Raw genomic sequence first — 27,887 nt, 5'->3', positions numbered from 1 at the left:
GTTATGGTGGTGTGATCTGAAACCTGTAATATGGAGATTTCCCACTAATTTTTTGACTCATTTTTCACTAATAAATCAAAACCATTTGTAAATTGAGACAACATCTTAGTTTGTTTATATTATAAGATTCTCAGATGAAAAAGAAGTCTACAAAACACAGTGGCAGTATTGTAAGTTCAGAATTTAACTTAATGATCGTTTGACATATAGAGGTATCTACAGCTTGTGATAGGATTCAGTACTTTGTTTGAAATGGTCCCTAACGAGTCATTTCCATGAAGACATTGTGGAAAATGTGCTGGCTTTGTAGCCAGCAGACCTGGGTTCAAATCCTGCCTCTGATGCTGAGGCAAGTGGTTTAGCCTCAGTTTCCTGATTTGTAAAAACAAAGGGACTAGTTTAGATGGTCTCTGAGGTTTCTTCCAGATCTAAACTTTATTAGGATCTTCGGTCAGTTCATTTCATCTGAAAAATTAGGAGCTTGGACTAACTGATTTCTAAAGTCCATTTCAGGGCTAGCATGTGGTAGAACACAGAGTAATAGACTTGATCTGCTTGGTCTCAGGGGGCTGAATGAGAAGTAGTGGGCGGAAATTGCAACTTAGATTTAGCCTTGTGGTCGGGGAAAAAATAAGCAAAAACACTTCCCAACAGAGCAATCCAAAAGTGTAATGGGCCACTTCAGAATCCTGGGGGCTTCTCCTCTTGGGAAGTCTTCAAGTAGAAAGTGACGGCCATTTTTCCTGGAAGGGGCAAAGGGGCTTTCTTGTTCTGGCATGGTTTGGAGGAAACAGCCTCTCTTCCACCTCTGAGACTCTCTGATTCTAGACATAAGTCTAGATAAATTAGGAGTCCCAGACACTGTCCATCAGTTTAAAAAGAGAGTTTTCATCAGCCTTTGATTTATGCAAAGAGCATCCTTTTTTGTGTCTTGGCCTCATGGAGGGAAGGAGAACCTTGGCTTCTTCCTTCTGGTCTTTTTCAGGGTATGAAGGCTCCAAACCAAAAAGCAGGGTAACTGAATTAGCAGCAATCCAGACAAATTTTGTCAAATCAGTTGATATATTTTTCCCCCAACACAGAACATGCTTCTTTACTGTACGGCTGTCTTTAAAAAAAAAAAAGGTTCTCACTCTCTGCTCTGATTGCTGGTACATGCATCATCCGTAGATTGCCCTGATCAAAAAACAAGTTTCTGTTCGGCATGTGTCTTCTCAAAGCAGACATCTTCTGACCCCCTCATGGCAAAAGAGACTTTTCATCAGCCTTTGATTTATGCAAAGAGCATCCTTTCACCGATTCCAGTTCATGATTCCCTTTGAATACCTGGGGAAAAATGGCTTCCTGCTGTTTAAAGCATCCCTTCTCCCCATGCCAGGTTCTTCCTTCTGCCACCTTTCTTTTCTTCCCTTGCTGCTGCAGAAAATAGCCATTTACCCCAAAAGTCCCCAGTCAATATATATTTTCTTATTTGAATCTATTTAGATCTAATTTTGGGGCAGAATTGCCAGGAGCCGAGGATGCCTCCTTCCCTATGTGGACGATGATAAAAAAAAAATTCATCTTTTAGTACATTAGATCTGCTGCTGCACTAGTAGTGTCAAAGTCTTTAGATTTTGCAAAAGGGAACTGAAACCCAGCAAGCCGGATTAAAAGCCCATTCAGAATGTGCACAGAGAAGCACATGAAAATGATCCAGAAGGAGGTGGTGTATTTTTCACTATGAGTTTTGTATATGAAAGTCCCTTCTTTATAATTTGCAATTTTCTCTGAGAGATGGTGCATCTTCACTTCAGAGGCAAACAGTATCATAACAAGACAACCACAGGAACCTAAAACAAAGAGAAAAAAAACAAGAGGAGGAGATGAGCAAATACTTCTCAATCCTAGTGTCTGGCTGGGGCCAAGAGAAATGGGGAGGGAGAGTAAAATTTAAGAAAATATTTCTTGTATTTGTAATGATGCTCAAAAAGTCATGAAACCTTGCAAACTCTTTAATCCAGCAATACCACTACTAAATCTTTACCCTAAAAAGAGAAAAGGAAAGGAAAGGGGCCCATATGCACAAGAATATTTATAATAGCTCTTTTCAAAGCAGCAAAAAACCTGTCCACTAAAGAGTGCCCACTTCTTGGGAAATGGCTAAACAAATTACAGCACATGAGTGGAATGGAATGTTATTTTGCCATGAGAAATGACAAAACGAACCATTTCAGAGAAAATTAGGAAGACATCTATGGAACTGATGCAGAGTTAAGTGAGCAGAATTAGGAGAACAATTTGTACAAAGAAAACATTACACAGAAAAAGACTTAGAAAGACCATAGAACTCTGACCAGTGTAGTGACAAACAATTCCAGAGGACCAGAAATGAAGTCTGTTACCCATCTCCTAAGAGAAATGTGATGGATTCACAGAGATATAGATTTGTGGACATGCCTAATGAAGGCATTAGTTTCTCTTTACTGTGCCTATTTGCTATGAGAGTTCTCTCTCTCTCTCTCTCTCTCTCTCTCTCTCTCTCTCTCTCTCTCTCTCTCTCTCTCTCTTCTTTCTCTCTCTCTCCTTTTTCCTTCTCCCTTTCATTGTTTCTTTTCCTTTCCTTCTTTTCTTCCTTCCTTCTTTCCTACTTAGCTATCCTTTCTTATGAGCAGTTTTAGGTAGGGAGAATTGGGTACATGAAGTCTGAAGATACAAGATAGCAGGAGGGCCCAGAGAAGGAAAACTGCCAAAAACAAATCTGTTACTTTGCTATTAATTCTATTTAATCAATCGCAATTTTAAAAAATATAATAACCAGATAATAAAATTTCTTTGAATCATAGACTCACAAAAACTTGGGGGTTGGAGCCCTTAGTGGCTATTTAATCCAACCTATACCAAAAAGGAGTTCCCACATCCTTTGCATTTGACTTCTATTTGAAGACAGCCAAGGTGGTGGCTCTAGGCAACCCATTTCCTCCTTTGAAAATTTACTTTCCACTTCTTCAGAGCATAATTATATAATTCCTTGTAAAAATGGTTTAAACATTTTGTATTTCATTCTGAAAACCAGAGTTCTCCCTGAATTAAAATTACAACTAACAATAACAATGGAATGCTTTCTCTTCTTTCCTTTGAAAGTTGCCGAAAAATATCACTGCCTTCTTTCTACAAATGCTATCTCTGTGCCATGCAGTGAGGGCACATCTTTATAAGGATGTGAAATCCTGGCACTTACAAAGAAAATTCAAGCTTGGTTTCCTTTTCAAGTTGTTAACTATTTCAAAAATGCAACTTTATTAAGGGAAATGTCTCTACATTGAGACTATGCTTTGAACTAAAACAAGATTGGTTTTGAAGTCTTGAGAATCAAAGCTTTCCCAAATTCATTTGGCCGCATCCTTCTCAGATATGATGGGAGGAGGGAGCCACTGAGTACAAGAGACAATGCTCTCCCTCTTTCGGTTTCAGTTTTAGCAATCAGCTGGTGAGCAACCAGAGGAATCCACCAGGATGATAAAAGGCCTCAGATCCATGCTATGGGAGGGTCTGTTGAAGGGACTGGGAATGTTGAGCCTGGGGAAGCCTGGGGCGCATGTGTGTAGCGATGGGTAGTAGGAAGAGCTGTCCTCAGGCATTTGAAGGCCTGTCATATGGAAGAGGAATTAAGCTAATTGTGATTGGCCCTAGAGAGTAGAATAGGAGCAATGAGTGTGGGGAGGCTAATTTAGACTCAGTGTCAGGAGAAATTTCCTGTCCATGAAAGCCATGGCAAAGTGTGATGGGCCGCTATGGGAAATGGAGAATTCCCACTCCCTTGGGTCTTTGAGCAAAGGCTACATGAACGTTTGTCAGATATTTTGTCAAACAAAGGAATTCTTTTTCATGTATGGATTGGATTGGAGGGCCACAGAAGTTTCTTCCAACTCTAAAACTGGTGATTCTCTGAACTGACCATTGGCTCATTGAAGGCCTTGAAGGAAAATGTATTAAAAGTAGAATGATTTGGATTCCAAGGGACTGGGGAGAAAATAGGGGTCCTATGCCCTATTTGTCCCAAAATCAACAAACATTTTTCAGTCAACCAAATTACAAAGTAGTCATTAAATACCAAGTATGTGCCAAGCACTGTCCTGGGTACTGAAGTACAAGTGCAAAGAATGAAGTAATCAGTATTTGCAATGAGCTTAGATTCTAATGAAGACAAGTGTGTGTGTGTGTGTGTGTGTATACACATATGTATACATGTATGTAAATGTATGTACATAACCTATATAATATAAAGTTAAATACATTCAGTAAGGTCTTACTTGGTATAGAGCAATGGACTCTAGTCTATTACTGGGGGGAAAAGACTATGTTTAGATAGATTAGACCATTGTTCCAGAAGTCAGGCAAATAAAGGAAAAATACCTATGGCTGAGGTCTTGCTTTTTTCCTTTCTCTGCCAATGATGCTTAGGGGGGCTTAGATCAAGGTAAAGGTGTCAAAGGTGGCATGCAAACTCGTTTATAGTGGTTCTTATACTTGGGCAGAGAAGAATCCATGGACGGATGTACCAGTGAAGGATAAGAAGACCTCCATCTTCCCTAAGCCCTGTGGCACCGCTTCAGAAAGGTTGTCGGTTCCTGCTTTCCATAAAATTCAGGGAAAACAGAGGCACATGCTCTCGACTGCCTAGACTGAAAGCCCACTCCCTAGCAAAGGAGATCTTTTGCTTCATTTGTCTTGGACCTGACATGCTTTGAAGCCTGAATTATAGGGTTATACAGGCAGAGCTGCAAGGCAGCTTGGGGATCACCTGGTTGAACTCCCTCATTTTACACAGGAGGAAACTGAGGCCCAGAGACGTGAAGGAACTTTCCCAATCTCACACAGACGAGGTGGCAAAGCTGGGATTTGAAGCCAGCGTCTGACTACAAAACCAGGGTTTTTCCATCATAAGAAGCTGCCAGGGATTGCTGAATTATGGGGTTGCCACACGGTGACATACAATGGCTTTGGATCCATGTTTATTAGTTTTTAGGAACCCAAGCAGGGCCCTAGGTCACATCTGGATGTGGAATCATCCCAGATTGTTGTCATTATTGTTGAGTCTCTCTGGTGTGACTCTGGAATGTTGCCATGTTTCCTTCGGGTCACATCATCATCATCATTATTATCATCACCAGCATTTATATGGCACTTGAAGGTTGGTAAAGCACACTTGTAAGTACAACCTTGTTTGCTCCTCCCAACAGCCCTGGGAGGTAGGTGCTATTATTATTCCCCATTTTACTGAGGAGGCCATGAAGTGACTCCTCAAAGTCACATAGCTCTTTGGTGTTTAAGGCTGGATTTCAATTCCAATCTTCTTGATTCAAGATCGAGCCCTCTATACATGGCATTACCCAGCTATAACAACATCCATAGCCATTTTTGTATTTCCTTTTATTCTATTTTATTGATGCTTTTTGTTTTTATATATTATATATTGATTTTTAAGTATATACTTCCACACTCCCCTGCCTGAGGAGCCCTTCCCTTGTAACAAAAATTTGAAAAGAAAGAGAAAGGCAAGCAGTTCAGTAAAAATAATCAACAAACACATTGACCACAGCTCACAGAATATGGAACATTCCATGCCCATTAGTTTGCCACCTTTGCAGTGAAGGGAGGCATTCAGCAGGTGCTCACTGAGCCCTCTTGCCTGTCAGCAGGAACAACACATACATTCTGCTCATCTGGCAATTGCTCAAACATTTACAATTGGAAACCCTGGCTCTGGTGTCTGAAAAAAAAAAAACCACACAGCCTTGAGTTGGTGGCAACCGATTTAGTTGCCACCTACAGCATTCCAGCTTTTCTCAACTGTCTGGGGAAATAGTTAAGAATCCTGTGGGTGGTCCTACCCTCAGATCCCTGGATGTGGAGGAAATTGGGAGTCAGGTGGGTCTCCATCGCTATGGGCCTGGAAAAGAGAGGCAATCTCTTTTAAACACTGTGTACGTGACCAAAAATACTGCCTGGTTTATTTCCGTAGTGCCAAGCCAAGCACATTTTGATCATCATTTGGTCGGGGTCAGAGGCAAGATTCAACACCAAGCCTTCTTGACTCCAATTCAGCCTCTTGCCTCTTGCCATTAAGCTCTCCTCCCTGCCATGGTGAATGCCTTGGCTGGAGAAAGAAATATCTGCCTGTGGTGAGCTCTGATTTTCTGTAAAATTATGCAAAAATCTCTTGAAAAATCAGTCACTGAAGATTATGTAGTCAACAGAGAATTCCAAAAATGGAAGATGTTATCTTCTCCTGGGGCTTCATTTCAAATGATTGATGGCTGCCACATCTATAACATGCAGATAATGAGCAATGGAAAAAAAAGAGAAAGGGGGTTCATTTCTTCAAACTCTGCTAAAATAGGTAGATGATGGCAGGTGCCTTTGCTGTGGGTTCCCAGGAAGGCTGTGGTCAGGGAGCAAGGACAGCGGGTTTGGGTCTTACTTTTATTTAAGGAAACGAAGAGCTCAGGCAGGTATATTTAAATCACAGCAGCAGCTACCACTTGGCGTCAGGAAAAGGGAACAGCTCCATGTAGAAGAGGGTTAGATTAAAAAGCAATTTTTCTAAGTTGATGAGATTGTTAGAAAAAAATATAGTCTAATTTTACCAGAAAATATTCAGTCATACAAACAGTATACAGGGGAGGAAAATTAACACTGCGGCTATGGCATGAGGAAGGGCTAGCTTTCTATAATTATGATAGAAAATAATATGGGGCCATAATGATGTGCACATAATTCAATTCAATTAAAAAAATAATTTATTAAATCCCTATGATGTAGATGGCCATATACCCCACGAAAGAGATACAAAAATGAAAAATGACAAACTCTAAGCCCTTATAGAGCTTACATTCTACTTAAGGGATGCAACATTAAAGCCAATGAGATATAATAACTTGAGTGCTAGAACTGGAGTTAGGAAGATCGGAGTTCAGATTCCTTATCTGATGTTCTATGAGTTGTGTGAGCACAGAGACTGGGTAGCTTGATGGTACAGTGGATAAAGAATGGGATTTGGACTTAGGAAGACTTAAGTTCAAATTTTGATGTATGACCCTGGACAAGTCACTTGACCCTGTTTGCCTCAGTTCCCTCATCTATAAAATGAGCTGGAGAAGGAAATGGCAAAACACCCCAGTATCTTTGCTAAGAAAACCCCAAAAGGGGGTCACAAAGAGTTGGATATGACTTTCAACCTCAGTTTCCTCATCTGTATAAATGGAGATGATAATAATAGTACCTACCTCCCAGGGTTGTTGTGAGGATCAAATGAGTTGGTACATGTAAAGTGCTTTGCAAACCTCAAGTAGGTATATAAATTCTAGCTATTCATATTATTTACTTCTCTGACTTGAGGTTTTGCCATCTGTAAAACGAGGATAATTTTAGCCTCAAGGGGATATTTAGAGGCTCAAAAGGGATAATATATGTAAAAGGCTTTACAGACTTTTAAACATTGTGCAAACATCCACTGTGATTCAAGAGTGTCATGTAAAGGATGCGTTCAATAGGAATTTGTGGTGAATAGAGATTACCTTGCTCATTTACACCCTTCAGAAACTGACTGACCTTTTCTGGACTGAGGTCTTACCAAAAATAGGAGGAAAAATATGGATCATAGATTAATAATTAGTTATTGATATAATAGCATAATATTAATTTCTCTCAGAATAAAGAAGAGCTACAAAGTACCCTACGAAAATCTGAGTTGGTAAATAATTCTTTCAATTTTAGCAATTAGGGAAGATTTCATTAAGGAGGTGGAACCTGAGGTGAGCTTTGAAGAAAGAGAAGGATTGGCCAGCACAGATGAGGAGGGAATGCCCACTGGGCATAGTAGATGGCATGTGGAGTACAGGGAAGAGCCACTGGTCCAGACTGGCTAAATAGAGTGTATGACACAAGACTGGAAAGATTTAGTGGGAGGCTTTAATTGTGACTGGTCTTCCATCAGGCCCTCTAAAAAGTTAGCTAAGCTTTCAAGGATAGTTCACAGGATCATTGACTTTTTGATCTGGAAAAGGGACCCTAGGGATCATCTAATCCCATCCCTTCAATAGACGGCTGGAAGGAAATGATTTGAGTGCCCTCTTCTGAAATCCAGCATCCATAGCCTAGAATTGTCAGTCTCTAGCCCTGCAATTGGGCCTCATATCCAAGCATGAAATCCCTTCTCCTCACCTCCACGGCCTCACTTCAGGCGAAAAGGCTTCCCATCTCTTCTGTTAAATGCTTTCTCGCAGCAAGGACACCTCTGGGCTGTTTTTTGTTTGTGATTTTGCCCAATTTTAATCTATCTTCTCTCATGTTGTTCTCTGGTCACTAGGCACTGCCCTTCCTTGTCCGCCAAGCACACAAGACCTTCTGTTATCCACCCTTCCCAGCAAAGCCCAAGAGGAAAGTAAGATACAAATCTTCATCCCTCCAAACTCTAAAATAGTTATCTAGGAACGCAGCTTCATGCTACCAAGGCCTGGTTATTGCGGACAGCATCACTGACGCAAAAGGTGAGCTTTCTTTTAAAGTGCCTTATTTTCTTGTCTTTTTTTTGTCAATTATATTTTGTGGCATATTCAAAATTAATTATACAAATGTCAAAAGCATCCATTTTTAAAGGACAAGGGAGAACACATTTGTTTAACCCATTTTGTATAGCTCATTATAGATACTTCTAGTCTCCCCTCCTTCCCAGAGACTCTCCTACCCTGTATGTATAAGCAGTAAAGTATAAGTCTATCCTGGTATTACAGGAAAGACCCCTGGATGGGGAGAGTCAGGAGACCTCAGTTCAAGTCTTGGCCCTTCCATTTACTAGCTGTGTGACCATGGGCAAGTCAAGTAACCTCTCTGTCTACCTTTCTAAAAGGGGATAATGATATTTGTACTGCCTGCCTTGTTGTGGGAAAACCTTGCATTAATGGGATGGACTGTTATGATCTGTGAGATACTCTGGGGAATTCTGTGTGGTGAAATGGATCAACGGCCAGCCTTAGAAACAGTAAGTCTGAAGATCTGCCATGGACACCAGATATGCATATGTATGTTTGCATGAATATGTATAGAAGTAGGTAGGTAGGTAGATAGATGAATGGATGGATAGATAGATATAGATGGATAGACAGACAGATATAGAGAAATATTCATATATATACAGATAGATGGAAATATATATATATATATATATATATATATACACACACAATGGATAGACAGATAGATATAGATATAGAGAAATATATATATATATATAAATGCATACACACATCTATGTTATATTTATATCTGCATATACATATATACACAAATACACAGTATTTTGTGTTTATTTGGGAGGAGCGGGGAACACCATACTTGTAATTTCATTGGTATAAGGAATGTCTTTTGAGAAAAAGTAGCTCAGCACCTGCTCTGTTACTGTGAATGGTAAACATTTGGCTAATGTTCTGAGAATTTAGTTGGGAGGTAGCTAGTTGGTGCAGTGGATAGAAGACTGCATGTGGAGTCAGAAAGACCCGTGTTCAAATTTAATCTTAGATATTTACTAGCTGGGTTATCCTCGGCAAGCAACTTAACTTCTGTTTATGTTTCCTTAAATGTAAAATGGTGATAATAATAGCACTTACTTCCCAGGGTTTTTGTGAAGATCAAATGGGACATTTGTAAGGTGCTTTATAAATCTTAAAGTGCTCTATAGATGCTAGCTGATGCTATCACCACCACCACCACTACTACCACTACCACCACCATCATCCCCATCACCATCAGTACCATCATCCCAATCGCAGAGTCAGAGTCAGGATTTGAACCCAGGTCTTCCTAGACCCATAGCTGCATTGATATTTATATATGAAATATGGAGTATACCAAATACTGTTGCTTCTTGACACCAAACCTTATCATATTAACACCACTGCTCAGAACAAAGTGTGGTATAGTGGATAGAGGATTAGTCCTACAGTCAGGAAAGACCTAGGTTCAAATTCTATCTCTGTTTTACCTGTGGCCAATGACCAACCTTTCAGGACAGCTCCTACCCCCCCCCCCACAATATTTTATTATAAATTACAAATGAGTTGCTGATATGTGTGGAGCTGGTTCCACTAATGAAATCACACTTCTAGAAACCACTGTCCCTATCCCCATCCCACCAAGTACAGTTGCTAACATCTTAAACAGTTCGGATATGTAAACTTCCACTGAAGTCCTATTCTGTTGTTAATTGTGGTGTGAAGGTGAAGGTGCTAATTTCTTTATGCCTATGTTAGTCAGCAAAAGCTCTGACAACTCTTATATCATCTTGGAATGGCTCTGAGTGTGGGTTTGGGGTGCATCAGTCATCAGAAGACCACCAAGTGACTCCCTCTGGCAGTCAATCAGCAGGTATTTAGTAAAGGTTTACTGTGTGATGCTATCTACCTCCTGACCAAGAGAGATGGTAGATTCAAGACACGAGATGGAGATCCACATTTTTGGACACGAACATTGTGGCTATTTGTTGTACTTGACCATGTGTATTTGTTACAAGGATTTTGTTTTCTTTTTTCGCCTTCCAAATTTGAAGTGGGGGTAGGCAGAATGGAGAGTAAATAAATGCTTATTAATTGAAAAATAAAATAAAATGCAAAACATGCATTCTATGTGCCAGGTAATGTGCTAGGTGCTGGAAGTGGCTTATCACTACATATATAAAATCCAGGTAATAGATTTACTGGCCACAGCAATTCATTAAGAGAGTCTACAAAAGGCAGATAAGGGGTTGAGACCTACATTATTAGAGGGAGGACCCATGCTTGTGGAATCCTGGCTCTTTCGTTGTCTTGAAATGTGTTTTGGTTTGTCTATTTGATAGGACCTTTGTTTTCATGGGTGTAGGAAATTCTTTCTAGCAATTCAGAACTCTGCCTGAAGCTTTGAATGAATGAATGAATGAATGAATGAATGAATGAATGAATGAATGAATGAATGAATGAATTGGGCAGCTAGGTGGATAGAGTCTGGAGTCTGGAAATGAATGAATGAAAAAGCATCAAGTACTTATCACTGGAAATACAAACACAAAAAACCTCCCAAAGACAGCTGCAGCCCACTGGAAGTTTATATTCTAATGGCGCAGACTTCACACAAAGGGGATAGGGAGGGGCACTGTGTTTTGGAAAGCTGGTGGTGGTGAATGGGGCCATTAGGAAGTAGTTTGACGCACCCCTTCCAGGAACAATGGCAGAACTGATTTGATAGTTCAGAGTTCTAGAGCTAGAGGGTGGAACCAGGAGGGAAAGAATGCCATGCCAGGGGTAAGGTGACCACTGAGGATGGACTGAAGCATAGCTGGAGGCCTTTTCTGAAACAGTGAGGAGTTCACCAAGACGGAAATTTCTTCAGGTTGGGAAGGAGGCTATCCAGGCTAATGATGATGATGATGATGATGGTGGTGGTGGTGATGATGGTAATAACTAGCATTTTATATTGCACTTTAAGTTTGCAAAGAGCTGTACATGTGTCATCTCATTTGATCTTGGCAGTTAAGTACTATTATTACTCCCATTTTACAGATGAGGAAACAGAGACTGAGAAAAGTTAAGTGATTTACCTAGGGTAAAATAGCTAGTAAGTGTCTGAGGCAGAATTCAAATCCAACTCTTTTTAGTTTCAAGTTCAACACTCTATCCATTGCCCTCCAGATGCCTCAGGGTCGAGAAAGGGTGGGAAGCTAAAGCAAGGTTGAAGCTTTTTGACTTGGTCTTAGGGCAGCTAGGTGGAGCAGTGGATAGAGTGCCAGATCTGGAGTCAGGAAGACTTGAGTTCAAATCCAGCCTCAGATACCAGCTGTGTGACCCTAGGCAAGTCACTTTACCCTGTTTGCCTCAGTTTCTTCATCTGTAAAATGAGCTGGAGAAAGAAATGGTAAACCATTCCAGTATCTTTGCCAAGAAAACCTCAAATGGAATCACAAAGAGTTGGACATGACTGAACAACAACAGCAAAGACTTGGTCATTTGGAGTTGCTTGCTGTACTGAAATAGTAAGTTACTCCTTCCAGGTATATAGCTAGTACATGCTATAGGCAGGGATGGAACCCAGCTCTTCCTGACTTGTAGGTGGTATCCAATAGGCTGTACTGTTCTTCATGTTTGTGTGTTTGCATTTGTGTGGGTATGTATGTATATATGTATGCATGTTGTTAAAAATGATTTCTCTTGGTAATCTGTGTCCTGGAGACTCAGAGTTCCACCCTGCCAGCTTTCTGTCCAAAGTTGTTCAGAAGGACATCTCTGACAATGAGATTGCATCAAACCTTCTCATTTTGGTCAAACTCCAACCTAGGCCTGAATTGGCTTTATCCTACCCAGGTTTGGACTTCCAAGACTGGGGGGTGGTATTTCCTTTGATGGGAGGCCATATTGGGCCCCATGGACTGAGTGATCTAAGGAACCCGCCCACCTCCTAGTTTGTCAACCAATCATGATGGATTGGCACCCCCTTGGGAACATCTGCTCTTCGCTGGGAATATAAGGCTGTACCCCAAAATCCCAAACTGAGCCGGTTCTGAACTGGGCCCCTTAGGGGCACCCAGTTTTGAACTGAACTCCCATGCAATGCATGCTAAGCCACTTTGAGAAATTAAACCGTGGACACATGTACCCCAATTTCATTTGTCTCCTTCTTAGAGCAGACTGTTTCAGATTAGGGTTCATGGTGTTCATGGGGTTTGGGGTTCACAATGTTTATCATTCACAAAGGCTACATACATCATAAATGTAACTCAAGGCAAACTCGTTTTTTCCAGTTTTCATGTCATACTCTACACGGTCTGAATAGTTGAATTTCATGTCATTATAAAGATGTATCTATCAAGCACTTAATAGAGTGTGGTCTTGTACAAAAGAAATTAACTCTTCCCTGCCCACTAAGGAGCATAGCATTGGAATAAAAATAGGCAGCCCCAGACTGTGGTCTTCTGGGGGCTGCTGGGTATCTTTCTGCAGATATTGGGCCTTGATAATCCTTTACCCTTGGAGGCACCCCTACCCCACCCTAGCATGTTGGCCCATACCCTGAAAGGGTCCCGAGTCCAGGACAGAACTCCTCCTAGGGCCTGGCACACAGGCTCCAGAGGTTGTGACACCCCTGACTGTGAATTCTGGGCTCTCAGGCACCCCATGGGGTGGCACGAAGCGCCAGGGATCTCAGATGTGATGATGAGGATGACTATGAACAGCAGGGGCTGTCTGGAGGATCAGCTCTTCTGCTCATGAATATTCATCCGACTTCATTGCTCACAGAGGGCCACCTTCCCACAGAGCTGCTTTTGCTGGGAAATTTTGAGAGTTTTCTTACCAACTGGTTTGTGCATGAGTGCATGTGTGTGTGCGAGTGTGTGTGCGCGTGGGGGGAGGAGGGGGTGTGTGTGGCTGTGGGTGTGGGTGTAGGTGTGCGCATGTTCATGGTAGATAGGCCCTGGCCTTTGGGAGCCAGGAAAACCTGGGCTTAAATTCTGTCTCTGACACTTAATGGTCATATGCTTCTGGACAAGCCACTTTACCTCTGTCTACCTCAGTTCTTTTATTGGTAAAATGGGAATAATCATAGTACTGGCCTTCCAAGGTTGCTGTAATGAGATTATGTATGTAAAGCACTTTGAAGACCTTAATTAAGGGCCATTTAAATATCATCTAAGATTATTAAACACCACTGAGTCTGTTTCTAACCTTAGTCTAGAGGTTAACCTATAGGCCTAGGTGTGGTTGGCCTCAGATGTTAGCATGCATGGCTCTGACTACAATCAGGAAGGCAGGAAGGAAGGAATGGAGGAAGGAAGGAAGAAAAGGAAGAAGTTAAGGAGAAAGGGAGGGAGGGAAAGAGGGAGAGATAGAAGGAAGGAAGGAAGGAAGGAAGGAAGGAAGGAAGGAAGGAAGGAAGGAAGGAAGGAAGGAAGGAAGGAAGGAAGGGAGAGAAAGAAGAGAAGGAGGGAAGAAAGGAGGAAGAGCTGGAAGAAAGAAAGGGAGGGAAAGAAGGAAGGAAGGAAGGAAGGGAGAGAAAGAAAGGGAGGAAGGGAAGAAAGGAGGGAGAGATGGAAGAAAGTTAGGGAGGGAAAGAAGGAAGGAAGGAAGGGAGAGAAAGAAAGGGAGGAAGGGAAGAAAGGAGGGAGAGATGGAAGAAAGTTAGGGAGAGAAAGAAGGAAGGAAGGAGGGAGTGACAGAAGGAAGGAAGGAAGGAAGGAAGGAAGGAAGGAAGGAAGGAAGGAAGGAAGGAAGGAAGGAAGGAAGGAAGGAAGGAAGGAAGGAAGGAAGGAAGGAAATAAAGAGGGAGAGAGGGAGGGAAGGAAGGGAGGAAGGAACCAAGCATTTATAATGCAACTGCTATGTGCCAGGCACTGTGCTAAGCATTTTAACAAATACTTCTCCATTTCCCTGCGATTCTCTTCCTCTTCAAGTCTCTGAACTGACTTTGAAATGTCACTTTGAGGCATGACCTATAATTCTTCATCCTTTGGACTTTCTTCCTTTCTGATTCACTCTAGGGATTAATTCACACTTCAGAGAGGGATCACTTGGCCTGACTACATCTTTTACAGTTGGTTTGACTCCTCCTTGTTTGATCTCTTTTCTGTGATCAGGGCTTGGGCTTCCGGCAACACTCTCTTGAATAAATCTAGATGGAGTATATACAAAATGAATCTAAAGCAGTTTGCAGAAGGAGCGCACTAGCCCCTAGGGGAATCAAGACAGGCTTCCTGATAGTTAGAATTTGATAAAGATAGTAATGATAGCTAGAATTTAGATAGCCCTTTCAGGTTTGCAGGCACTTTACATATGTCATGTCATTTGAGCCTCACAACACTGCAGTGAGATAGATGCTAGTATTATCCAGGATCACCCACAGCTACTGTCTGAGATAGGATTTGAATTCAAGCCTTCCTCCAAGCCTAGAACTCTGTCTACTGTGTCACCTAGCTGCCTAAGCTTCCTGCATCAAATACATTTTCTCTGAGTGTTGAAGGGTGTCAAGGACTCCAAGAAGCAGAGATAAGGAGGTAGCACTTTCTAGACATAAGGGGACTCATGTGGGAGATGGAATGTTGTGGGTGTGTGAGAGTGGAACTGTGAATATGGTAATATGGTGAGATCACAGCGTGTGAAGGGAGTAGCAAATAGGTAAGAAGACTTGAAACGTAGTGAGGGCCCAGGTTGGGGAGGGTTTTAAAAGCCAGGTGGTGGAGTTCATATTTGATCTGAGTGATAATTGGGAACTGATGGGGTTTATTGAACGAGGAGGGTAATCAGACTTGTGCTTGAGAAAAACCACCTTTGTGGCTGTGTGGAAGATGGATTGAGGGGCGATTAGGAGGGGGGATGTTTGAGATAATTAAATAAGTCAGGGGACCATTGCAATCATCTAGATGAGGGGCAATGAAGGCCTGTAGTGCAACTGGGTGGCGTGGTGGATGGAGTGCCAGTCCTGGAGCCAGGCAGACTCATCTTTCTGAGTTCAAATCTAGCCTCAGACTCTTACTAGTTGTGTGACACTGGGCAAATCACTTAACTCTATTTACCTCAGTTTCCTCATCTGTAAGATGAGCTGGAGAAGGAAATGGCAAACCACTCCAGTATCTTTGTCAAGGAAACACCAAATGGGGTCATGAAGAATCAGATAGGACTGAAAATGACTGAAATGAAATCAAGGCCTGAACTAGGGTGATGGCTCTGTTATTGGGGAGAAGTGAATGTATTAAAGAAGTGTCATGGAAATAGAAACAACAAGAAACAACTGGGAAAAAAAAAGACACTGGATTTGAAGTCAAAGGACTTGTGTTCAAACCACATCATAAAATTAGAACATTGGACTAGATGAACTCTAAGGCCCTTCCAGCTCTAGATCTCTGGTTCTGTGCTCTGTGGTTCTATGATCTAATGACCTATTCAATGTTGTACAACTAGTAGGAAGCTAAGGTCTGAACTCAGGTCTCCTGACTCCACACTCATTGATCTTTCTAAGTCACAGTGCCTAGCTCAGTGTTGGACACATAATAGGTATTCAATAAAGACCACTGATTGTTGATTGATAAAAACTAATTCCCAGGTCCCAAGTTTAGGGTTACCAAGATATATTGGTGCAAACTCACCTGAAGTGGCCACAGTCTTGAATGCACTATCACATCTTAAAATTAAACTTACATTTTAATGGAAAGGAGGAAGGCAGATTTGTCTATGAACCTAAAATGGAGTACTTACACGAAATGAAGCTCCAGAGATACAGTCCAAGTGGGCCAAGAAGAGTTTCATAGGGCTTGCCAAAAGCATTGTACATGAAAAAGGCTGTCCCGGCCATTGTCAACACAATAAGAATTGTTGAGAATAGAATGATATTCACATGGATACTCACTGGGATGGCTTTGACCAAATCTGGAAAAACTGAAGATTGAGAAAAACACAAAGGATTAAAAGAAGTCTTGTTTTCAATGGACTAAAAATAGATTTCTTTGTAAAATCTTCCGTCCTCCCCTTCTTCCTCTTGGGGACCATTTCAAGCTTGTGCAGGGCACTCCATCTCTCAACTCTGTGTATGTTCCCCATTCCTGCAGCTCTCTCCCTCTCCTCCTTTGCCACCTGGCTTTCCTGGCTTCTTCCTTCATGTCTCAGCCAAGGTCCCACTTTCTGCAAAAGCCTTTTCTAGTCCCCCTTAGTGATTAAGAGAAGAAAGGAAATCTAGGACTAGTGCCTTGGAGTCTGTGTTTGGGGGTGGTGGTGAAGATTTCAGCCTGAGATTAGCTCCAATTTATTCTGTATGTGTCTTATTTGTACATAGTTGTTTGTATATTGTCTTCCCCATTAATGAGATAGTATTTATAAAGTGTTTAACACAGTGTCTGGAGCACAGTAGGTGCTTAATAAATGTGTCTTCCTTTCCCTTCCTTTCCTTTTCTCTTCCCTTCCCCATTCCCTCTTCCCTTCCCTTCCCTTCCCTTCCCTTGCCTTGACTTCCCTTCCCTTCCTTAATAGAATATGAGCCCCTTGAGGGCAGGAACCACATATATGCCTTCCTATCCTCAATGCTTAGCACAATGCTTGGCACATAATAGATGAACATAAATTCTTATTGGCTTGACTTCAAATAAATGAGATGCTCTTTTCATTGTAATTATAAGCAGATTTACAAGAATATTTAAGGACAGTTCGAAGAATTCAGCACTGAAAACTGGCAAAGAGTGCCATTAGAAGAAGAGCTTTGAGGGAAAAACTGATGTGACCCTGAACATACCTTATGTCAGTAAATAATTGCTCCCTTTCCCATCTCGGTCACTATGTGTGATGATAAAAATTTTAATGGCATTTCTCAGTAGTTCACTTCATTTTTCTAAAATTAAAATTCTGGCTTAAGCCAGAATCATTTCCAGTGTATTGCTATTCAGACACTAAAGGAGGGTTTGATCTTGCCCTTAGCTCTGTGGAAACATATTTCTTGACCACATTGAAAGCCCAAGAAGTCCTTAGCAACTGTCAATTTTTTTTTATGTAACATGGATCTATGGAAAATGAATTTATGTGATTGACACAAGAATAATTTGATTTTTTCTGCCCAGAAGAAATAGCAAATTAATTCCTAATTTTTATATTCATGGCAAGATTTAATTGTTAGTGGATATAAGATGATGAATGATCAACCAAAACTCATTCCTGTGACCTGACAAAAATCCACGTGACATTTGCACAAGTTGGTAAGACTGTTCATGGAATGTTGGGTATGTCCCCAGTATTGAGATAGGAAAAAAGAACTGAAACGCAGCTCCTCACCACCAATGAGCATGAGAAATATTGGCATTATTCATTTCATAAGGAGTCATCTCTTGATTTGTCTATTTGTGTCTGGTTGAATCACTTGGTTAATCCATGGTGTTAATGAGACTAAAGTTTTATGGTTTTCATTCCCGCACAAACTAGTTGCCATTACTTTGTTCCATGACCACATGCTGTGTCTCTGACCATGGCCACCCATCTCACAAGTACATATCATTGGCTATAAGGAGAACTAGGTAAGGAGGTATGGACAGAGTAGTGAAATCCAACCCCACTGCTGGGAAGTCTTGTTTTCTTATGGAAAAGAGAAAAGTAAAGGAGAGGATAATACAATTAGGTGGATTTGGAACTGGTTGAATGGTGAAGATCCCCAAGAGGAACCATTAGTAATCTGATGACACTTAGAAGGAGATTTCCAGTGGAGAGCTGTACTTGGCCCTGTGCTGTTTAACATTTTTTTTTTAAAAATCAGGCCTAGAAAAAGGTGGCATCTTTGGCAGATTTGCAGATGACACAGGCCTGGGAGGTATGGCTAGCTAATACACTGGGTGACCAAGTCAGGATCCGAAAAGATCTTGATGGAATAGAACAGAAGACCAGATTGAATAAAATGAAATTTAATAGGGGTAGTTGTAAATGCAACATGAGGACCAGTGGATCACGTGCAATAGGCTCTCTCTTGTATCAGCCCATTGGAAGGACTGGTGAGCCTGTTTGGGGAAGTAGGCAAGCAGGGAGGGATTCAGAGCATGTGCAGGTATTCTCTCTCTGTTTCCTCGCAGCTTACTCCATGGTGGCAAAAAGCTTTTTAATCAACTGCCTCGCTGGAACCGAGTGTGCATACAAAAAGCATGAACAGATGAAATTTCTCTGCTCCCTGATGGCTGTGAGTAAGCAGCTTGCTCAGGAACCTCTTCCCTATGTGGTCACCAGATAGCCTTGCACGTATTGCTGTTACATTTCTTTTTGTCTGGTTGAGTTTATTCTTTCCTGATATTCAGAGAATGAGGACCAGAGAGAGAATGTGGACTTCCAAAGGCTCCAGGAGCCGCCTGGTCATGGGCTCAATACCCAGAACCCACGAATGATTCTGCTCATAGCTACAGCAGCCCAGGCCAGTGAGGAGCTACCTGAATGGTTTGGCTCATCACTGAACCAACACAGCACCTGAGACACCCTGACTTGCAAGCAAGGGAGTTATTTACCCATCAGCTATACTCGATCTGGAAGTGAACTGGGTGGGGAAAATATTGATAGTTACCTCTTTTTTTTTTTTTTGCAATTGGGGTTAAATGACTTGCCCAGGGTCACACAGCTACTAAGGGTAGTTACTTCTTGAAGTGTGAGTCCACTCTCTTTGAGTGTGAGTCCTGGGTCCCCAGAGTTTGGCTACTGCTTCTCCCTTCAAGGTTCTTGGGCTAACTTTAAGGGATTGTCTGGGTTTCTCTAGTATATTTGCTCATGACACCCCTTCCAGAATATTTCCCTCAATGACACTTCCAGTTAATATTTCCCCAATATCACTAATAACCAATTAATACAAATTAGCATCTATAAAAGGATGTTTACTAAGAAAGTATAGCAAAGACAGAACCATAAAAAGATCCCTCCCCCAAAAAACAAACCAACACAACACTGGGGCATGTTCTTGTCTGCCACTTCAGAACCTGAAGAGAGTGGATTCCCACTTACAGTAGTGGCTATCCACATCTCCTCCTGGTTGCCTTTAGGGTGTGACGTAACCAATGGATGAGTCGTTCCCTTGATTTCCAGACAAGTTGTGCTGGCTCCTGGGAAAATCACTGTAGGGCTAAGTCAAGCGGGCACTCCTCACTGGCCCTGACTTTGGTCCCTTCTGACCCTGAGATTCTGTGATTCTTTAAAAAAAAAAAAATCAAATGGGTTCTATTGATTTGGTACCAATAGCATCATCTTCTCCTATGTGTTTTTTGAGGCCCTACATCTTCTAACCCCATTTCAGAGAAATGGCTAACCTGAGGCCATCATTGCCATCTAGGAGGAAGAGTGGTAGGCTAGCTCAGCTTCAGGCACGCTCCTCATTCCTGAATCCATTGATCTATACCAACTCTATCCAAAGGTAAACCACTGGCTTTATTGCTCCCTATGGCCCCATTCCTGATCTCTAGGAGCATACAATTTCTGAAATGATGCCAATGGTTTAATATGGAATTCTTCTCCTGGGCCAGCTATTAATTCTCCCTATACCTCTACCTGTGATGATGAGTCAGGCTACCTCTCTTTGTCCAATAGACATCCTATGCCACAGGAAGGATCTTACTTAATTTCTTACTTAACTTGTGATTTGTTACTTAAAGCTGTACAAAAGTTGAGGGCGTGTTAGTAAACTGAAGCAACTTAGAAAGATGTATGCCCTCTTACCATACAGGAAGTGAATGCTTAAAATATATGTACATACTTGTATTTAATCCTCATGAAGGTTTCATCATCAGAAAGTTGTGCACCAGGAGACGAATTGCTTCATGTTATGCTTACTTACCAGGCTGCTACTTTGTCTGATGAAAAATACCTGGATATCTAATGACTATCTACATGTATTAAAACTAATTTGTCTTTTCCCTGACACGCCTTTTTTGCCTGAGGCTAGATAAGGAACATCCAGAGAAGCCCTGGGAGAAGTCATGTTAGCAAGCTTGGTCTGGGGTTTTAGTTTATTGGCTATTTTAGAAACAAGAGTTGGGTGGCTTTTCCTTTTTTGTTTCACCCCCAGCATGCGAAATGGGCAGGGGACTTGGGGCTTTCCCCATGTGTTTCTGGATCTTTTATAATCCTGATCATTCCTATCTGGTCTTCTGCTCTAATCATCTGGTGAGCTATCTGTAAGGCAAAGGAAGGTATTCATTCTTTAAAAAGGGTGAACAATGTCACCACTGCCATATTGTATTTCTCTACATGGTATATTTTCCCCCTCTGCTTACCAATGTGCTCATCTCTCTTTCTAAAAACAAACCCTGCTTCTCTCTTGATTTCTATCTAAGCGAATAGTTTATCCTTTGGGTACTAGTCTCTAATGTAGGAATGGAGGGGCTGGGGAGCCCCAGAAACATATCCATCACTTGCTTACTAGTAGAGTCTGTGGCCTGCTTCCTCATTGCCTCTGTCTCAGGGGACGGGGCTAACTCAAGATCATCCCTGAGATCTCCCTCCCTTGCCTAGAAGCAAACAGTGACAGTTAAGTGGCTCACTAGATAGAGGGTTGGATTTGAAGTCAAGAAGACCTCCCTGCGACTCAGCTTTCTCATCTATAAAATGGAGATAATAGCATCTTCATCAAAGGTTTGTTGTGAGAACAAAATGATCTAACACTTATAAAGTACTTTGCAAATCTTAAAATTATGTGATATAATAATATAATTATTATTAATACACTATATAATACTCCTAAAGTACTTTGTAAACCTTAAAACCATATAATTCTGCTGCTGCTGCTGCTGCTGCTACTACTGTTGTTGTAGTTAATGGAACCTCGACCAGAGAGGGATCATTGGCCCAGATCCCAGAACAATAAAAGTAACTCACACAGAAGAAAGGGTGCAGAAAGACATGTTTATACTTATAAGGAGTAAAAGAGAGTCTCCCCTCAAGGATTTGACTAGCTTTTAAATCTATTCAATACAAAACTCAAAATGGAAAATACCTCTCCTGCCAATTGATGCTGATGAGAAGGGTTGTCTACTTGATGATAAGAGACCCTCCTTAACTACTGCTCTTATGGCCTGGCCTTTAATCAGCCTCCAGGAGAAATTCATTATTACAACAGAGGTCCTTAACCTGAGGTCCAAGGACCCCACTTGGGTAGGGAGAAATACTTCAAGGGAGCAATAGGGTTGGGGGAGATGAGCATATTGAAGGGGAAAAAATACCACATAGAGAAATACAACATGGCAATGGTGACATTGTTCACCCTTTTTAAAGAATGAATAACTTGTAGACCTACTTGTAGTGGGTCTGTGAACCTGGACGGGAAATATTTATATCTATATTACTATCAATATCAATCTAGATACATTTTTATTTTCACTAATCTCTAATTGAGATTTAGCATTTGACTGTAATTTTTAAAAAACAGCACTAATTTGAGAAGGGATCTGTAGGCTTCATTAGCTTGTCAAAGGGTTCCATGACCCAAAACAGGTTAAGGTCTCCTGTCTTGTAGAGAGCGGCATCTTGCTGCCGCATTGAATCATGTCTGCCTTCATGATTAAGAGCTCATCTATTAAGGCCCAAGGCTGATACTGCCTGCTCGTGAAGCCATTTCTATTCAGGAGAACTGAAAGTCAAATCAGTTCAGGTACCATTAGTGCGAATATCAACGGTGCATTCTTTTCTATCTCATGACATTTCTCACATACAGATAGGTCTCCGTTGACGCGACTAAGGAATCCAATGATGTGACCCCAAGTATTCAAACTCACACTATTAAAAGTTGTGATTGTGTAAAAACATGCTATTGGTTCCAACTCTGCGGAAATAAGCAATGTGAAATAAAATAATTCAACTATTTCATTATTCACACTAATGGGGACGGAAGCTGTAATGCTGTATAACACAGTTATTTGAATAACAGTGTTGTCTGTCCATGAGATCAGGATCACTCTTGTAGACCCCCATCATGCTGCAGTGAACTGATAAATATCTAAATTGACACTTAACTGAGGGCACTATCATGTAGGAGCTCCTATCAGCAGAGGCATCCTTCACCTTTAACAATCAATCAGTCAATCAATTAAGCAGTTACTATGCATTAGAACCTGTGCTAAGTGCTGGGGACTTCGTTGTTGTTCAGTCCTGTCCAACTCTTGTGACTCCATTTGGGGTTTTCTTGGCAAAGATACTGGGGTGGTTTGCCATTTCCTTCTCCAGGAAACTGAGGAAACAGGGTTGAGTGACTTGCCCAGGGTCACACAACCAGTCTGAGGTCAGATGAGTCTTCCTGACTTCAGGCGCAGCTGACTCCAGGCCCAGCACTCTAACCACTGTACCACCTAGCTGCCTCCCCCCCCCCCCCCCGGGGACTTAGACAAAGACAAAAGCAAACCAGACTTTGCCCTCAGGGTACTTCTGTTCTATCAGGCTGGAAGGCAGAGCAGGGACAGCATTTATGTAATTAAATATATTTGGAAATAAAGACAAGGTAATCTTAGAGGGGGAAACCCTAGCATCTGAGGAAATAAATCTGGAGGGGCCTCATGGAGAAAGCATCCCATGGGCTGAGCTTTGAAGGAAATGTGGGATTTGAAGAGATTTTAGGAAGTACATTCCAGGCATCAAGCCCAGAGACCAGAGATGAAATGCAGAAAGGAGGAGGGAAAGCCAGTTTGGCTTGGCAGTAGTGTGCATAAAGTGGGGAGGAGAATATAATGAGGCTAGGAAGGCAGTTTGGGACCAGGATGACAGGGGTTTAAAATGCCAGAAAGAATTTGGATTTGAACCTTTAGGTAACAGGGAGCCCCTTGAACTCTTTTGAGTGTGGGATGGATATGGTCTGATTTGTGATATCACTTTGGCAGTTATGTGGAAGGGTATGGATTGGAGAAGGCAGAGATTAGAGGCAGGGAGACTAAGGTGACAAGACCCTGAATCAGGCTGGTGTGCCTATGAGTAGATAGGAAGGGATCCATGTCAGAGATGCAGCAGAGGCAGAGTAGACAAGGCATCGTACACAAACTTCAGGACAGAAACTTCAGCTTTCTGTTCCTCTCTCTTCCCATTCTCTCTCTGGTCTTTCCTGTCCCCATGCAATTAACTGAGAAGATTCCATCTGGGAGACACTTCTGGCCCAGGCTTCTTCACACCACCAGCCTAATTAGAACCTCAGGGATAATTTACTCTACAAGCTTTTAAGGACCGGTAATTCCCTCTCCCCTATGGCTGGCAGATTCTTCCCTCTGGCTTTTCCCATTGTCATTCAGTTTTCCTCTCTGGAGAAAAAAACTCTTTTCATCTGTTACCCCTCCAGTAAAGCACTGTCCCTCTCCAGATCATCTCAGCTTGACCCCACTCCTTGTCCTGCCTTGGGTTTCACTGTGCCTTCTGGAGCTCCCAGTCTGTGTCCAGCTTCCCTTTGACCTCTCCCTGTTATAGGCCCTCCAGTTGCTGGCACTGGCTTTCTTCTTCTAAAGACCCTGAATCTTCAATACTGGTCATTCTGTCTCTCAATGTTCCTCATCCCTGAACCTCCCCACCCAGGGCCAAGAGGAAGAACCACCATACTTCTTGTTCATCCCTGCCATTTTAAGACCTTCCCTCCTCGATTATGCTCAGCAGCTTGTCCCCGTTTGCTATTCACGCGATTTTTCTTCTCTCTGCTGGGTGGATCCTTGTTGCTATTATCTACCAAACTCTAGCATGCTCTCCTTCCTTCCTCAGTGAGTTCAGTAGCTGCTTTGTTGCCTTTCTCTCCATCTCAACCATGGCCCTTATTATTGGGAACTTCAATATTTCTAATGATTACCCTTTTAGCATTGTGGCTACACAGTTCAACCTCAACCCCACTGACCTTGGTGACCTCTCTACCTCAGCCACCAATTAAGGAGGTAGGACCTAAGAACCTATCATTGCCCCCAACCTCATCCTGAACTCTGAAATTTTCCTTTCTGATACAGATTCGTCTTTTTTCAGTTCCTCCTACCATCTTATTTCTCCTAAACTGTAGTGGAGAGGGCACAAGATTTGTATTAGTCGTGATCTGGGTTCAAATCCTTCCTTGGACATTTACTAGTTGTATAATTCTGGACAAGTCACTTAACCTTTGTATGCCTCATTTTCCTCATCTGTAAAAATAAGGGTGTTGGACTCAATAGCCTTCTATTTAGTCCTATCATGGAGAAGCAAATTTAAAAAAAAACACCCTTATTTGCAATCCTGAAAATATAATAAGATAATAGTTTCTTTAGCCTAATAAAAAGCTCTTTCCTTAATTTTCTGGTTTGAAGGTAGGATAGATCTGAACAAAAGGGGGAAAACTGCCTTTTATTAGGGAAGAGAAGGGAACACAAATTTATTAAGTGCCTACTATGTGCCAGGGTTGTGCTAAGACTTTACAAATATTATCTCATTTAATTAGGTGAATAGATTAAAGGTGATAACCAGAAATTTAACAGAGTACATCGTGTTTAAATAAAATCATTGTCTTTTCCCACCCCTCTGTGAGCCCAGGATATGGACCTATCTAAGGACAACCTTCTTTCTCTGATTCTGGAAGGAAGGAAGAGATGAGAAGAAGGTTGAGAAGTAGTTTCTTCATTGCCCCTCCTATTCAACTTAAATTCTCAATATAGGTCTGAGGGAGGAACCCCATTGATTCTTCAGTGAGAGGGTTCCAAAGGAGAGAGAGGGAGAGGAGGGGTTATGATATGTTAACCAAAAATTATATTGATTTTCTTTCTTCAATTCCTACAAATATTACCTAAAATTGTCTTGAGGCAGAGACATATCAGAGGGCAAGGGATAACTCTGCCATACTAGACAGCTCTCCCTCCAAGTCAGAAATGACTTGGAATTAGGTTAATCTAAAATTAAATAAAATTGTTTCTGGCAGACTGGTGGCAAACTAATTCCTGACAGTATTAATATTTTTCTTTAACACAATGATCCTATAAATGAATACATACATGCGTGTGTGCATGAGTGAATGAACAAATGAATGCACAAATGAATGAAAAGCACATTGTGCTAAGTACTCAAGATTCAAATACAAAAATTAAACAGTCCTTGCCCTCAAAGAGCTTCCATCCTAATGGAGGAGACAATATATTTGGAAGCATGTTGGCCTGGGAAAGAAGTGATGGATTGGGAAGTCACAAAGATTATGAATAGAATAACAGAGCAGTCCATTACCACTCTTTCCAGGGGCAGTGGTAGTGGTGATTTGATTACAATTCTTTGAGAAAGGCAGGGTTTGCCGTGGTATCATGTGGTGAAAATGGCCAAGGCAAGATGCACTGTTCCAGGGAGTGTAGAGTATAGAACCAAGTGGCTTAACACCTCTCAAGCATGGCTCTTGGTGGTCCAGTTTAGAGAGAGAGGCAGCAGCAGCAGCACCTGCAGTAATTAAATGGTCTTGGTCTCTCAGTACCCTCTTGTTCTCCTACAGTATCATCCCTGTGGTATCCTCATATTTGCCCCTTTGTGGTCTCAAGCCTGTAATTAGCTCAACGTGGTACCATCTTCTGCCCTCCAGTTTCTCCTGCCACTTCATCTTTATGCTGTTCGCTTCCTACCAAGGCTGAGTCCTGGGTCACTCCCACCATCTGCCTTTTCTACTCTTATTCCCTGGCTGCTAGTCATGCTAGAGGAAGTCAAGAAACCATGCAACAAATTCATGTTATTTAATACAAGTTGGCCTCAAGGCTCCATGTGGCATTCCTGTTATCTATCTTTGATTGAGAATCACAATCTTTCTGGCATTTATGTGAAAACCCTTCAAGCCTCCAGCTCTACTGACACCACACAGCCTTGGGAAATGACCTTCCCTCCATCTTAACTGAAGATTAAGGCTGTTCACCATGAGCTCCCCTTCTCTATGCCTCAAAAACCTCTTTCCATTTTTATCTCTCCTCCCAGAGGGTGAGCTGTATGTTTTAATTCAGCTACATATGGCCTTGATCTCTTCCCCTCTCACACTCTTTAGGATCTTGCCCTATTGATAATTCTCTCTCTCCAACTCCAACTTCTTCATAGCTGCTGTTCCTTTTTTTTGCTACCCATAAACATGTTCAAATATCCCCTCCCCTTTAGAAAATGGGTGAATTTTTTTTTTCCCTTTATGCTACCATGGTCTCCAAAACCATACTACTTATTTACTCTTCAACCCCTTATTGGCCTCTGGTCCCACCACGTGGCTGAAACTGTCTTCTAAAAGATAACCATCGACTTATGACTTTTTCTCACTACTCATCCTTCTTGACTTCTGTAGTGCACAACAGTACCAAACATCCACTCCATGGATGTTTGGGTTTCTGTGACACTCCTAGTCCTTTGCTTCTTCCATTTTGCTTCTGTTTTCTTAGCCAAGAGAACGACCTTTGCACTGGAAACATCAGAACAAAAATAGCTTCTTGGAAGTTGTTACCCAATATAAATAAGTAGATAACTAGAGAGAGCCTAGCTGCTCTTGATGAAATCAAACCCCCTGGGTTCAATGAACTGCATACTGGGGTACTGAAAGAACCAGAGGATGTGACTGCTGAGACACAGTCAATGGGAAAATCATGGACAATCAATGAGGTTCAAAGTTATCTAGATTTTCAAGAAAAGGTATGGACTTATCTGCAAACTGTAGTTCATTAAGCCTGACTTCAATTTCTGGCAACATTCTAGAATGTATTATTAAAGGGATGGCTAGTGAACATCTAGAAAAGGAAGCAACAATCACAAAGAACTGACTTGCCTTTATTAAGCACAGTCCTGCCAGACTCACTTTATATCCATTTTTGACAAAATTCCTAAGCTGGAAGATTAGGACAATATTGTAGACAAAGTTTATTTCGATTTTTGCAAAGCATGCGATCAAATAGTTCATGTCAGTCTTGTGAAAAAGATGGTGAAATGTGCATTAGGTAACAGGACAGTTTGCTGGATTCAGAACTGATTAAATAGCCTGACATAGAGAATAACAATTAATGGTTCTATGTCAATTTGGAATAACATCTCCAGTGGAGCGCTTCAGGGATCTCTGCTTGACCAAGTGCTGTTTAACATTGGTTCCAATGACATAAAGATATCAATGACATGCTTATCAAATCTGGAGATGATACTAGGTGACAGAACCAGGAACCCAAAAAGTCATGAAAGCATAGAACATTACTGAATGAGAAGAATATTAATAGGAATCCATATGAACCTTTACACCTGGGCACAAGAAATGGACTTCAGAAATAAAAGATGGGGGAGGGATGGTTTGACAACCATTCGTCTGAAAATCTTTGGGGGTTTCAGCTGATTGCAACCTCAGTAGGAGTTTCCTACAGAAACCTCATTTCCTTTAAATATGACTTGGCCTCAATACCACCTCTTCCATGAAGCCTCTCC

General features: G+C 41.6%; 1 protein-coding gene across 1 annotated transcript in view; it reads right to left on the bottom strand.

The window, feature by feature from the left end:
* Positions 1 to 484: 484 nt before the first annotated feature.
* Positions 485 to 27,887, bottom strand: part of CLRN1 (clarin 1) — a 46,459-nt gene continuing 19,056 nt past the window's right edge. The window contains exons 3-5 of the mRNA XM_078147255.1: positions 24,436 to 24,451; positions 16,254 to 16,433; positions 485 to 1,832 (exon numbers count right to left, since the gene is read on the bottom strand). Of these exons, the coding sequence (XP_078003381.1) occupies positions 1,567 to 1,832; positions 16,254 to 16,433; positions 24,436 to 24,451 (462 nt within the window). The 3' untranslated portion in view covers positions 485 to 1,566. The remainder of the gene's footprint in view (positions 1,833 to 16,253; positions 16,434 to 24,435; positions 24,452 to 27,887) is intronic.

This window comes from Phascolarctos cinereus, unplaced genomic scaffold (genome assembly GCF_003287225.1).
Source record: "Phascolarctos cinereus isolate Bilbo 61053 unplaced genomic scaffold, phaCin_HiC Scaffold_7;HRSCAF=346, whole genome shotgun sequence".
Classification (NCBI taxonomy): domain Eukaryota; kingdom Metazoa; phylum Chordata; class Mammalia; order Diprotodontia; family Phascolarctidae; genus Phascolarctos; species Phascolarctos cinereus.
This window is presented reverse-complemented; position numbering and strand designations above follow the sequence as displayed.